Consider the following 13,923-nt stretch of genomic DNA (forward strand, 5'->3'; position numbering starts at 1 on the left):
TACACACGGCATTAAGTACATTCACATTACTGTGCAGCCGTTACCACCATCCATCTCCAGAACTTTCTGGTGATCCTGAACTCAGCACCCGTTCAACACAAACTCCCCGTCCCACCTCTTGCTGGCCCCGGCAACAGCCATTCTACTTCCCGTCTCTGGGTAGCTGACTATCCCCAGGACGTGTATGAGCGGGATCATACCATCGTCGTCCTCTTGTGTCTGGCTGATTTCACTTAGCTGACGTCCTCAGGGTTCATCTACACTGTAGCCCGTGTCAGAGCTTCCTTCCTTGTTAAGGCTGACTGATTCTCCTTTGAGTCCACAGCCCATTCTGGGCACCCAGTCACCCCCACGGATGGACAGGGCAGTCATTTCCACTTTTTGGAGGTTATGAGCCATGCTCCAGTGAACGTGGGCACCAGGTATCCGGTCCAGGTCGTGTTTTCAAAGCTTTTGTGTGTATCCCCAGACGAGCAGTTGCTGGATCACGTGGCGACAGCAGGTGGAAGCGTCCGAGGACCCGCCGCGTTGTATTCCACAGCAACTACGCCGATAGGCTTTCCCTCCTTGGTGATCCTTCTCCTCTTCTCACAACAGCCAACATGGAAGGTATCGTCACCATCGTGGGCCTGAAGCCTGAGACCACGTACGCTGTGCGGCTGGCGGCCCTCAACGGCAAGGGTCTGGGTGAGATCAGCACAGCCTCCGAGTTCAAGACGCAGCCAGTCCGTAAGTACACGCAGCGCCTGGCCTCTTCCCCAGACCCACTGTCTTCTGGGGGGTGGAGGGGACCCCGAGCTGCCCCATCCTCTGTTCGGATCCAGCTGTTTGTGCTTCAGATGGCTCTGCTCAGGGAGGGCTCACCTCCTAGCCCCCTGGCCCTCAGTGACGGCTGGTCCCCAGCCCCTTTTATGCAGTCTTTTCCCAAAGAGCTTGGTGAGGCTGTCGCAGTAGCTGGTCCCGCTTGTTAGCATCGCAGCCAGGGAGGAAATCACTGGCGCCTCCTGAAGGGGACCAGGCCAGGGATGCGGCAGCGTGTTGTGAAGGGATCTGGCAGATTTTGCTTTTTGATGCAGGTCACAAAGGCCCTAAAGCACCCTGTGACTTGAAGGAAGAGGGAAAAGACGATGATGGTCATGTAATTAGTTGTGGGATTTTTGGTGCAGCAGAGAGATTATATCACAGAAAAGAGGAGACCGCTATGGGATGTGCGTGCAGTAGCGAGACCCCCCCCCCCAGCAATGCGAAAGGGGAAGGAGGGCTGAGGCCTCTGCGTCCCGCTCCTCCTCCCTCCCACCACGAGCATGCATCAGGGTCTCCCTCCCTTTTGGCCTCTTGTGAGAGAAGCGCTTCTTCCTGTTCCACTCGGGATGGCGTCTGTTTTCCTCCATCGCTCCCTCTTTCCTTACACCACACCTGCCCTGCTTTCCCTCCTGTCCCACCGACTGCCCTGGGCCAGCCCTGCTCCGGGGACCCCCTCTGCAGACCCACCAGGCTGCTGCCCTGGGAGGACCGGGCACCCGTCCAGCGGGAGCAGGTACGACAGACCCAGACTCCTCGAGCGGTGCAGAGCTCCCTGGGTCCCTGCTCCCTGGGTCCTCTCTCATTGCCGGGCTTATCAAGCAGGCAGGGCAGTCCCTCGCTTCCTTGTCTTTGAAGCCAGAAGCCTGCAAGGCAACCCCCCACCTCTTCCAGAAACAGGAGGCCTGCCTCGTCTTCCTTCCACAGGAATTGCTTCTTTCTGGATTTGACGTAACTTGATGATTTGAGTTCCAGCTCCGTGTGCTTCGCAGACTCTATTCATTTCTTTTCCATCTTTTTTTTTCTCCCCCTTGGGTCTGTCTCTTGTCTTTTCTTTTCGTCTGTGTTCCGTCCATGGGAAATGCAGACGGCTCTCTTCCACGTAAGTGCCTCTTCTTACCCCCTTATCTGTTCCAATGGTGTTAACATCTGCTAGTTCTAGTTCTTAATTTAGTTTTGGTCCCTCTTTCGTCCCCTAGGCTGAAGTAGATGATGCCGTCCGGGCCCTAACCACACTGACCTTAGTCTAGCTGTGCTCTCGTCAATGTCTGTAGGTTCTACTCCCAGAGGCTAACACGCGCCCTGTTCTAGAGCATGCGACTTTTGTGTCCTTTGAAGTTGTGTTTCTTTATTAATTTCTGTGTGTGACGATTACCCCGTGGTGATGGGAGTCTGCAGGGGGTCTCCGAGTCACACACGGCGGCACCCTCTCACCTTCTGCCCGGACTCTGGAAACGTGACCACCGCCTCACCAGGGATTCAGAATCCCTTCTGGGAAAAAGCAGCTGAAAGGATTTTCCCATTTGCTTTTAGGAGATGAGAGAATTGAGCTCAGAGCCCCTTCCGTTTTCTGCCTGTGGTGGCTGGAGGGCTCCGGGAGGCCCGAGTGGCAGCTGCAGTTGTAGAGAATAGCGTGGGCTCTGGCTCCGGGTCAGAGGTGCGTCCTGCAGACACTGGGCGCTTAACCCCACACTTCCAGACGGTTCTGTTCTTCCGCACTAGGTTCTGGCAACATGCATGTCCCTGTTTGGGAAAGACTGACCGGCCACTCAGTAACCTCACCGTTGAGCGGAAGCATAGGGGGATTCTCCATGGGGAGGAAGCGTAAGCTGGAAATTAAAAGTATAAGGAGCAAGGGTTATAGGAGGCCAGCCCGCTGTTCCACGGGGCACAAAAGGGTCTGACCTGCCCAGCAAGATGTCCCCAAGGGTCACTGCCACCGAGCCCTGCCTCTCACTTCCTGGGCTGAGCAAATAGTGAAGGGGAGCATTACCCAGAGAGACTCGGAAGGAAAGGTATTCAGAAAACTGCACACTCTTCTCATAAAAAGCTCCTAGCTCCTGAAAGGCACTCAGGGAAGCTTATCTTTTTAAAATTTATTCAGAAATATTGCAGCAACAGCAGAAACTAAGTAGCTCAGTGTAGGCGTTCTGAGATTTTGAGTGAGTGCAAAATCCATGATCTCAGCAGACTTGGTTCCTGAATGAACCGGTTCTGGAAGGAGTCAGGATTGGGGACTGGATTGGCGTTGTCAGGTCAAGACTGACAGCTGTCTGCTCTGGGCGGCCACTCAGACCCTGACAGCCCCTGCCTCCTGGATCCCTAATTGGAGCTTCGGTGTCCCTGCTTCCGGATTTGATCAGTGAAGGAACGGCAGCTTAGTTACATGGCGGAGAGCAAGGCCGAGATGAGGCTTCCTTCAGAGTTTCTTACCAGCCCCTGGGGGCCGAGTACTGAATCAGAGTGAGTGGTCTTTAGACGTCAAAGCCCATCTGTGGTTTTCACTCATTGTCAGTTCAGCCCCTAGAAAGGTGAGAATTTCTTAAGCAGATGCTTTAAAAGTCAATGTTTAATTTTAAAAAAGAGAGAACTCCAGACCTTGTTGTTATGTGTACCAAGATTCCAAGAACCCCTCTGGAAATCGGAGTGAGTGGTCAGCGGCCCATTCCTAGTAGGCCACAAATGGCACAGGAGCACGCATCGCTAGTGGCGTGCAAAGCATTTTCTCGACCATCTAATGAAGTTATGGCCTAAGCAATCAAACTGCTAAGGAAAGAGAGTCATGGCAGAGCCTTACATTTGACTGCCTTTGTCAAGAACTTGAGCGGATTAAAAGCCAGCACACACGTACTCATATGCTCATGGAAGTTGGTCGTGATGGTCTTTCCTGTACCCCCATGACCTGCATAGAGGGGCTGAAGTGAGGGCCTAGCCCAGGGGGTGGCTAGACTCCTCCTGAAGAAGGATACAGTGAGGAAAGGCTCTAGCGTCGGACACCGCCATGCCCACACTCACTGCTACTGGGAAGGGAGGGCACGTTTCAGGCGGAACTTCTCTGAGCTCTCACTCCCATTCCTCAGAAGGCACAAGGGTTGTCCGAAATTAGGTAAATAAAGTCAGCTGCATGCTTACACTGAGCCCAGGCCGGTCTCTGACACTGGCTCGTCTCGCCTGCTGACCTTGCTTTCCCCCTCCTGTGATGTTGGGGTGCTGATGCATGCCTGATCCCATGACATTGGAGTTGGGCCCTAAGGGCACCCTCACCCCAAGGGGGAGAAGGTACGGGCTCAATAAGCTGTCATACTGAACAGAGAGTCATCGCTGCCAGGCTCCCTTACCCCCAACCCTTGACCCTCCTACTCCCCACCCCTACCCCAGTTAGGGGGCAATAGGTGAGAGCTGGTAGATTTTGCATTAGCTTATCACTCCAAGTTCCTTGTGTGCCAGGAATGGGGTTGCTTTCTTGGTTTCTTAATAGACTTACCCACATGCAGGGGCATGACCATGTCAAAGGGGTGAGCGGGTGAAACTAGCCAATGCTGCAAATACTTCAAAGAGTCGGGCTCTGAGCTACCGGGTCAGAGAGCCGGGCTCACCTGTTTGAAGATTCCTTTGTGCACGACTCGTGTGTGTGTGAAGGTCACATGGGAGCAGTGACTCCAAACAAACAACCAGAACTCCAGCCTGGGAAAATGTCCCTGGCTTATGTATTTTTAGGCCGGATGTCTGCGTGTTGTCATGAAGCTTTTAGGTGGAAAGCTCTCGGACTCTGTCTGCCCTAAGAGGGGCTGCTTCCCTATCAGAGCCGCTGAGGCCCTGAAGACATGATGTGACCATCAGTTACGCACCCTTTCCTCCATGACCGAGCCACACACCTTCATTTTGTTGCCCGAATGTCATCTCCTGATTTGCTTCTGAACCATGAAGCAAAATAGACAACTTCTTGCAGGGAGGGGATAAAGATCATGAAGGAGTTGTCTGCTTTTCAAAGGAGGCACCTTGAGATTTTTTTGTCTTCACATTTTGCCCCCAGATGGCATGTTGCAAGTATAAATTAAATACGTTCTAATATATTGTATTTAAAACACATAAATTTGCCAGAATAATATGGACAGTGATGCAAACGATTCAAGCCAAGAAAAGTACAAGAGAAAGGAGCGAGAGAGAGATACGCTTTCCCCTGAATGAACCAGCCCATCACATCACAGCGAGCTCAGAGTGAGTTCAGCAAGCACCTTGCCCCATATGCTTCATCTGGAAGAGAGACGGAAGACCAAACTATGAGTGTGCCAAGGCAATGGTGGAGATAACAGTGACGTTCTTCCAATGTTCATCTCGCTCTCAAAGGAGACTTTGTTTTGTGATTATTGATGGGACAACCTCTGAATAACTGACAGTGAAAAACTAAAGATCTATTCAGTGTCCAGAATGCCTCAGATGCGCCATTTCTAACAGCCCTCTGAGCGGAAAGTTGGGTTAGCATTACTTTATTTAGTCCCAGTCTCTTCAGCGATCCCTTCTTCCGAGAGAGCAAGACCAACACTCAGCGTTATTTGCAGGGGTCTCCACGCTCACGGCTGCCCCCAGAGAATCACCTTCTGTAGGGTTTGGGACGGCAGCAGCAGTTACAGTATCATCTGGATGCCCAGTGGTCCTGACGTCACCCAGCAGTGAACGTCAAGTGGAACGGTTATTTGTGTTTCTTTGGGATCTTGAGATTAGAGTGAGGCACACAGGCTTTGTTCTAAGTATGTGCCCAGAGTGTAGACATGTGCCTGTCAAGAAGCACATGCAGAGATCTATCACATGAAGAGCCAAAGCCTCCTTTTTCCCACGTCTACCTCCCCCGGGGGTCCAGGTTCCCTGTCCTCCTGACATCGGATCCCGTGGAGGCGGCTGGTCCTGCCCAGTTGGCTGTTTGTTTCAGGCAGGGTTGGAGGTCTCTGCAGCTGCTCCCGGCCCAGTCCCTGACCTGAACTCGGGGCTTGGCAGGCACACTGGCCCCCGGCTTGAAGCCAGAGAACCCAGCTCCCTGCGGGTCCGCAAGCCCCCTGCCCTCACACACGGCGTTCTTCCTCCTCACTGTCCCTGCTTCAGCTCCGGCCGCGGACACCCCCGGAGCGGCTCTTCTATTTTTTCATTCAGTGTCTATGTGCTTCAATGAGCTTTTTTCCCTTTTTTTTCACTTTCATTTTTCTTTCCTCAGTGGCTCCCGCTAGCTCTTCCACCCCTGTTCCATTGTCTCCTCCAGATAGTGAGTATCATTTTCTTCATCCGTCTCTCTGCAGGTTGCTTTCCACCAGCCGCGGTGGGTCTGCGTAATGTTATCTCCTTCACCAGGTGATAATTCAACTGTGTTGGCAGAAAGCAGGGCCGGGTTTTAGAGAAGCAAATGAGAAGAGAAATAGGCACGGGGCCTCCCAGATTCATGGGAGGCCTCGCTCCCCCCGAGGAGGAGGCAAGTGACAGGCATGGCTCTGGACAGAAAATCGCACAGTCGGGCTGCCCAGGGCTGGCGCGGCCCAGCCCGGCCCTGTCCTCAGGACTCTCCATGGGCTGGACCCAAGCTGACATTTGAAGAAACCGAAGGAATTTGCCAAGAAAAATATCTCTTCTGCAGGGTCATAAGAAATGCTTTGGGGTGTTGTGTTTTCACCCTTCATTTTAATTGGCACAGTTGGATTCAGACATCGAAATTAGATAGTGAGGCCTGTAGCTCTTGCTTTCTCCATAAACGCATACTTGTCTCGTAAATATTTGCAGGAAAATAAACAGCGTCTGCTTACAGATGTGCCTGGCGGTAGGCGCCTCGGCAAATTATTAACCCTTCCCAAGTGGGCCTTGTCATTCTCGTCCATAAAATAGGATGAGTAATCGCCCTCCTCCCCACTACCCACCCCTGTCAGAGAACATTCCAGCACGTATCAAGCTGCGTCTGCCCACCCCAAAGCAGAACCACTAAGCCTGGCAGTGACTCTGGCCTCGTCATTCCTCACTGAGCCTCTCTCCTTTACCGTCTTGTTCCATTTGGTCGCCCTGTCCTTCTGTTCCCCTGGGGACTCAGGAGAGAGCGCTGTGCCTGCAACGGTGTGGAGTTTGGAACCCAGCTCTCGGGGAGGGGAGGGGAGCAAAGGGAGGTGGCAGCTGCCCGAGGCCAGCAGGCGCTCAGGGGGCCACAGGGTGGTGCCGCCCACCAGGCCCGCAACCTCGGGAGGGGACTCCAGCCCTGAGCCAGGAGCCCCTATCGCATCTGTGTGGCTTTAGCAACAGGCCCACCACGCCCACGTGGTGCTTTCCAGGCCATAGCTCTAGCAGCAAGCATCCAGGCTCGGGAACCAGAGATAGCCGTGGGTTCAAATCCCGTGTCCACTCCTGTGTCCAGCATCGTGGCCACAGAGTCATCTCTCCAGTGAAGGGCAGATTCTCCTTCTCTTGTAGGTGTCTGTGGAAATGAAAGACTCAGTATGAAAAACACAAAACACAGCGCCCAGCATGTAGTAGCTGGAATTTGTGGTGAGAGTAAATGAGGGTTATGTTATTTCTTGCCGAATGAGAGTAACTTGTCAGCAACATCTCTGATAATTTTCTTAAAATATCCATACTTCTATTGCTAAATCAGGGGAAGAGGCGGTGAGAGAATATTCCCTTCACTATCTCTTCTTTCTTTATGTGTATATCTATTTCTATATATATCTCTCTGTATGCACACATATGCACCCTTGTATAAACACGCTCCTGTATTTACTTATGACTATAATTTATATCTCCATTCTCTCCTTCACCTTTCCATGGCCTGTCTGCCTTTCGTGTTTCCATAGCAACCTGGCCTCTTCCTGCCCTCACAACCGCAGAACCGGCTAGTGAGTACAGAGTTATGGTGGCCCTTGGCCAGATTGCTGCTTGTCGCAGAGCTGACTTCCGGGTCACAGTGCTGCCCGTCGTTGTCCCTTGTATTAAAAGTAACCGTTGTGAATGCATGAGGCTCTTTCCTGGTGTGGTTTCCTAAGCATGCTGCCTGCGTGGTTAGGAGAATAGACCCAGCGCCACCAGAAGGGCTGGGATGATTATTTGAAGAATATTCTGCATGGAGAGAATTTTCCAAATTTCCCTTCGTGTGAAAAAAGAGAATAGGATTAGAGAAACACTAAGGAGACAAAAGAAAAGCACCTCCTCCCAGCTTTTGTTGTCTGTCCCCTCTCCAGCGTGCACACACGCACAAGTAGCCAAGTCTGTGGACGAGGGAAGGAGCCGAGGGAACGCTGCTTCCAGAGAGGTGGAGGGTGCGTCAGGGAGGGAAGTCGCTGCTCCTTCTGGACAGCTTGCCCTGCTTTGTGGGGCCTTGCAGCAGGGCCAAGGGGGCATGAGGAGTGCACAGAGCGCCCCAGGAGGGAGAGGCCTCCTCGCAGCCCTCCTCCTCAGTGCTAGGAAAATGGCGGCCCCTGAAAGCAGAGCTGGGCCCGCCCAAGACTATGTGCTGAGAGCCCAGATCCGAGTTCTGGAATTCATCTGCAGAGGGTAGAGTCAGGGCCCGACTTGTGGAAAACATCACACTTCATTGCAATGGTGACCTGTTCCAAGCTGGCCTTTATGAGGCTCTAATGAGGTGAGCTTGTGGGTTAGGCCTCAAGTCCCAAGTCAACAGGAGCCCCCGCTTGCACGGACGTGTGTGTATGTGTGTGTGTGTGTGTGTACAGTGGTGTTCACAGCCATGTGGGGGTTTAGGTTTTATAATATTTTTAAGTGCACAGAAAAAAACTGACACGCGTCCATCGAGCAGTAGTCTGTGGGAGAAGGCAGAAAGCCGGTATGAGAAATACAGCTCCCGCTCTGCTCCCTGGGCCAAGGTTTCGGGTACATAATTGAACAGAGAAGAAAAGAGTTTCCTGGTTATGCGTGTTGCAGGAAATGGTTCTTTTTTCTACTGTAGAACATAGCTGAGGGTCTGCTTTCTTGGTGTTCTGTGTGTGTGTGTGTGCTGCAATGAATTTTAATTCCTGACGCTTTTTGAGGTTTCATTTTGTCAGCAGAGCTGAGCGGGTGACAATGAGCTGTGCTCGCATGGGTTTCACTCAGAGGATGAGTTTGTGGTTTTGGTTTGATTTGGTTTGGTTTTGTTCTGTGTTTGGGAAAGGAATGCAATTAACCCTTTCTTCTTCAAACAGCCATGCTCCTGTCCCTTCCAGCTTGGGGCGGTGTGTGTGCGAGGCAGGAGAAGGGTACAGAACACTCGCATGGTTCGCGTCATATTCATGGTTGACCCACGGTTGACTGGTCCTCCCTGACATCTAGAATCCAGATTTTTCCTTAAGGAGGAATGAGATGTTCCTCCCTGACATATGTTTAATTTTTAAACATCACACATTTCTGTCCATGGATCAGATACTCAGTAGTGACATCAAAAGAGAAGAAAGTTTGTTTTTGTTTGTTTGTTTGTTTTGGGCACCACTTGACTACTGACCAAAATTATAGGTCCCAGTGGATCCTGGGATATGAGGAAAGACAGTCACAATTGGGCAGCGGCTTGTATTTACCATGAGCGTAATCATAAAGAGGAAGGTAGTGGTCATCAGCCAGTCAGTAGAGCTGAAAAAAATGTCTGTTATTTTTGCCCGTGTGTGTGTGTTAATCCTTTTATAATCATGAATTCATGAATGAATGAAGGTACCCTAGATAAGACCAAAAGAGAAACCGATGAGTTGCATATAATTCCAGCTGGGCACTGTTGGTTGGAATGTTCCAGAGCCTGTGTGGTTTGGAACAATAGGGCGGACAGGTTCTATCAGCGCAGTGGCAAGGGATGTGTGACTGGGCTAAACGATTTCTCCTGCAGTATTTCTAAACAGTGGTGTGTTTTGAACAGAAAGGTACCTCCACCTCCCCTCTTTGCCCTCTTTGGCTTCAACCAGCCAAAGCCTGAACTTCCCCTTGATCCAGGGCAGGAAACCCAAAATGCCTTTTGACGAGGCAGGTTATTCAGTAACGAATTAGACCGTAAATACAATATAAGACAAAAAGGAATGTAGAGCAAGTCAAACAAGAAAACCTTTTTTTTTTTTTTCATTGTCAAGGTCAAATCCATATCTTATTGGTGCAGCCAAAAGTCTGGAGAAATAACTGTACCCAGATTGTCCAAATGTCCAGGCCCTTGTTCAGCGTCAGAGTGTTAGCTTACGAGGCCAGGGGTTCAGTTTCATTGCCAGATGTCAACAGAGCCATCATCTCAGCCACCAGAAGGAAACCTGTTCCCTTCTGCACTGGCTTCCGCCTTTGTAGGTGGCTCAGTTCGGGTATCTCACTGGGGGCTCCGGGATAATGTGGGTCGATGAACAGGGGAGTGAGAAAGGACCTGCAGGACTGCATTCTCCGGCCTGCGTCCCCCAGATCTTATTCAGCCCATCCCCCTCTCCGCATGCATCACGTGAAACAGGAAATGGCTTTTCTCCATATAATACAATATTTTGTACCTTCAGGGCACACAGTCTTGGGACTTTTCCTGCATGACCCATGTTCTCTCTCATCGCCCTTGTTTCCCAAGGATGCCGAGACATTTCTGGACTCTGTGAATAATAACTTGCTTTTTTTTCTTTTCCTTCAGCAGTCTCCTGGATTGACTTTGACCTCCGGGTCCTGAAAGAACCACCTCCCTATTTCCAAACAAGCGTACACCCTCCTTGATGTATTAATATGCAGTGTTGCAACTGTATCTAATGCTTATTGGTGTCGTTAACCAAATGCCCTTATCGATTTATTATCCTCCTATTTCCGGGCAGTTTGTCCTCCCAATGTTTCCTATATATGCTGCTAATTTAATTTGATTTCTCCTTTTATTTAGTCTGTGATTTTGTTGTTGATTTTTTTTCCCTGCCCATTGTTTACATCAGTTTTTAATTTTTTTGTATTTTCCATGTGACCTCCTCCACTTTCCTTTCAACCAATCATGTGCGTGCGTATCATGTGACTTTGTCATGTGGCTTGCATGATGCTGATGATGTCGTCCGCGCTGGTGAACAGAAGGTAAAACTCTTTGTTCTGATTAGGGAACTACACCTGGGACCACAGCCTGGCACCTAGAGCCCACTCGTTTCTTCCTGTCTCCGATTTCCTGAGCGAAGCCATTTGAGAGATTTGCTCTCGTTCTCAGTTGCCCTCTAGAATTCATCATTCTTTGCAGCCTTGACATGACGATTTGATACTGGGACAGCCTTTGGTTTAACCTTTCACTTGGAGAAACTTGGCCCTGCAAACTGCCATCTATAGTGAAACCACGTTTGCCCCGGGGCAGTGGGCCAACTTGAATTTTTACCCAGTAGTTCGTAAAAATTATTTCCCAGAAAGCAGTTTTGCAAATTACCTTTGCAACATTGTTGTTTAACTTTATCCAGTAGTCCCGAAAAACCACAGTTGCTCTAAAATGAGTCATGTCCGTGAAAATGTGAAATGTATCTGTTTGCAACCCTGAAAGGCTACAGAGAGAAATGTATCCATTACAGTGGTTCTGTTTGCTCAAAACCAATGAGAGCACTTCATAAAATTCATGCAAATTGAGGACTTAACTGAAACGAGAGTTCTAAGAATTTGGAATTAAAGCAGTTTGGATCGTTGATGTGTCACTGTTTAAGAGTGACCCTCCCCCTGGGCAGTGGGGACAAGAAATCACAGCTAGAAGTTGGCAGTTACCATGACTAGAGATCTCTTTGTAATCGAGAAGCACATGATTGGCCCTTACAGCAAAGGAAATAAAATTATAGCCTAATTAAGCACAGAGCGGTGACAAAATAATTAGTTAATATTGTGACTGTCACAACCTTGTGAAAACATTTCTCACTTATCATAAAGAGAAAAGGAAGCCTCTGCTCACAGCTTCCCCACTGTAAAATCAAACACCTATTCGAAACCTGCCCTGGGAGTCATCTGCATTCTGTTCTCTTCTAACTGAAACTCGCACGTCAGATCACAACCTGAGACACACACGGGCTGCATTGATCACGAAAGCCAGACTAACACGAATAACTGCCCAGTGTGCCCGTGCATGCGAGGGGGTCCCCGTTTGGCCTCACATCTCTGAGGAACTGTCTGGGCGATATCCACACGGACAAAACCATCCACAGCTGTCTCGCATGCATGTTCTCTGTTCCTGGTCTGTCCTATCGTTTCGTGACCCCGACGTGTGTGAGCCCTGCATACTGACCACCTCCGGAGACGTCAGCCTTCTGGGCGTGGCCACTGTGCTCTTTTTGAGTCCCATTTACAACCAGAGTCCTGGACGAGGTCTTGGGTCAGAGCCGTCTATCATTTCCAAAAAGATGTTTGGTGTTAACGCTGTATGAAGTAAGGGTGTCCCCAAAACAGGGGAGTATCAGATGTGCTAAGGACTTTGACCTGCCTTTAAAAGGTGACCCAATCTGGGAGTCTTAGGACAGACAATACTCAGAGCCTATGATTTTCTAAACTCCCAAGTCTCACCCAAAATGCTGTGATTTCATTATTCCCCTGAGGGGAACCGTGTTCTTTTAAGACTTGAGGTGACGGCTCCAAGGCTAATGTACTAGGGAAAAACCTGGATCTTCCCCTGAGATCTGAAGCAGGAGCAGATGTGGAGTTGAAACCCGTTAGTTTCTGTCTTAAAAACAAGTGTAGTCATTTCCGTGCAGTGCTGTCATTCAGGACGAACCAAAGCACCACACAAACGAGGTTGAAACTGACCCACACCTCTGAAGAGAGATCTCTTCCAGAGGTTTTAAGCAAAGCAAGAAATGTTTGAAGATGTTTCCTGCAATTGCCCTAGAAACGCACCTTAGCAATGGCCTTGGGTGTCGGTAAAAATGTGGCCAGTACTAAAAAAAAAAAAAAAAAAAATCCCTTAAGTGCCAGGGGAATTTGGAAGCATGAATACTCCCTGATCAAAGCACATTTCCCTTGTGGGACAGACTTCTCTGGCCATTTGCAAAGGGACAAGCAGAGGACTCCTTATACAGATGAACAGAAAGCAGCAGGAAATGGTTTTTAATAATAAAATTGAAGGGAATGGGCAGAGCAGAGCAACTAAAGTTTATGGGGGAGAGAAATAAAGCTTAGTTAAGAACACGATCACCCCCTTTCTCTGGACATGAGTAAGGCTTTCAGGTGAGAGGGGCCTCACTGAGGAAGGTATAGTGAGCAGGGAGTCTCCCAGGAGAGGACTTGCTGTGCCGAGCTACGGTGCGCCCGTGCTGAAGTTTATTTTTAATATCCTGGCGCCTGGTCACGGCCCGACCTCCTTCCTCCAGTTACTCCCATCAGCCATGAGGACTCTGTGGAAATGGGCCTCCTCCCCCTCCCCACCCCCAGCATGTGTGCGCTGAGAAGCCCCCTGCACCCCCTGTCCGTGTGCCGCATGTCTGAGCATGGTTCCCTGGCCCCCAACCCATTCATAATGATGTTCTTTTCTTTAGCTACTGACACTGCCTCTCCTACTAGGACATGCTGATTCTGATGAACTAAACTCCGTAACACCCACTCTTCCTTCTTAGATTGAAAACATCACTAACCACCCCTTCCACTACCTCCTTTATTTTTTTTACAGCTGTGTGTCTGGAATGCCACGGGTCTCTGGCAGGTCGGCCCAGACTTGTCACCAGGGGTTCTGCTCTAATTGCCTTTATTCCGAAGGATTCTCTGCACTGGTGGCAGAGAGCTAGCGTGAAGGGTCTGCAGGGGGAGGCAGTGATGTGTATTGGCCCAAATCCCAGGTGCAGAGGCCGGGGGCTCTGGAAAGGGCCCAGTTCCGTAGGGCGTAGCAGTGTGAGGTCTGAAACCTCCCAGGGCCTCATGCTTCTTTCTGAGTAACCTAATGTGCGTAAAATAGTGTCGTGCACAACCTCCCTTGCGGCCTCGGAGGCAGGAGCTGAGTTCATTGTTGGGGGCTATTTTGGTCCTAACTTCCTCAGCCTGGACACAAGCCACACCTTCGTGGTCATATTTTCTTTTTAGGTTGATGAAACAAAGATAATTGATCAACTAATCTGTTGGTGTTTTCATGACACCCACGAGAAGGGACTCGATGCCTCTGTGGTTCAGTCTGTCGAAGTTCATTTGTTGCTGTTTCACTCATGCCCCAGGCTGCCGTTGGTCTCCCCAGCCGCC

The 13,923-nt window shown here is 50.2% G+C and overlaps 1 protein-coding gene across 22 annotated transcripts in view; it reads left to right on the plus strand.

The window, feature by feature from the left end:
• Positions 1-13,923, plus strand: part of NCAM1 (neural cell adhesion molecule 1) — a 301,060-nt gene that overhangs the window by 260,431 nt on the left and 26,706 nt on the right. For 9 of the 22 annotated variants that reach the window (XM_004749833.2, XM_004749835.2, XM_013054851.1 and 6 more), the window contains one exon: positions 598-729. In XM_004749833.2, the coding sequence (XP_004749890.1) occupies positions 598-729 (132 nt within the window). Of the gene's footprint in view, positions 1-597; positions 730-1,888; positions 1,904-4,077; positions 4,081-6,007; positions 6,056-7,619; positions 7,823-13,923 lie in introns of those variants that run through there. The other 13 variants (XM_013054846.2, XM_045077567.1, XM_045077565.1 and 10 more) reach the window with 4 other exon arrangements.

This window comes from Mustela putorius, unplaced genomic scaffold (genome assembly GCF_011764305.1).
Source record: "Mustela putorius furo isolate JIRA1106 unplaced genomic scaffold, ASM1176430v1.1 tig00000198_pilon_pilon_pilon, whole genome shotgun sequence".
NCBI lineage: Eukaryota > Metazoa > Chordata > Mammalia > Carnivora > Mustelidae > Mustela > Mustela putorius.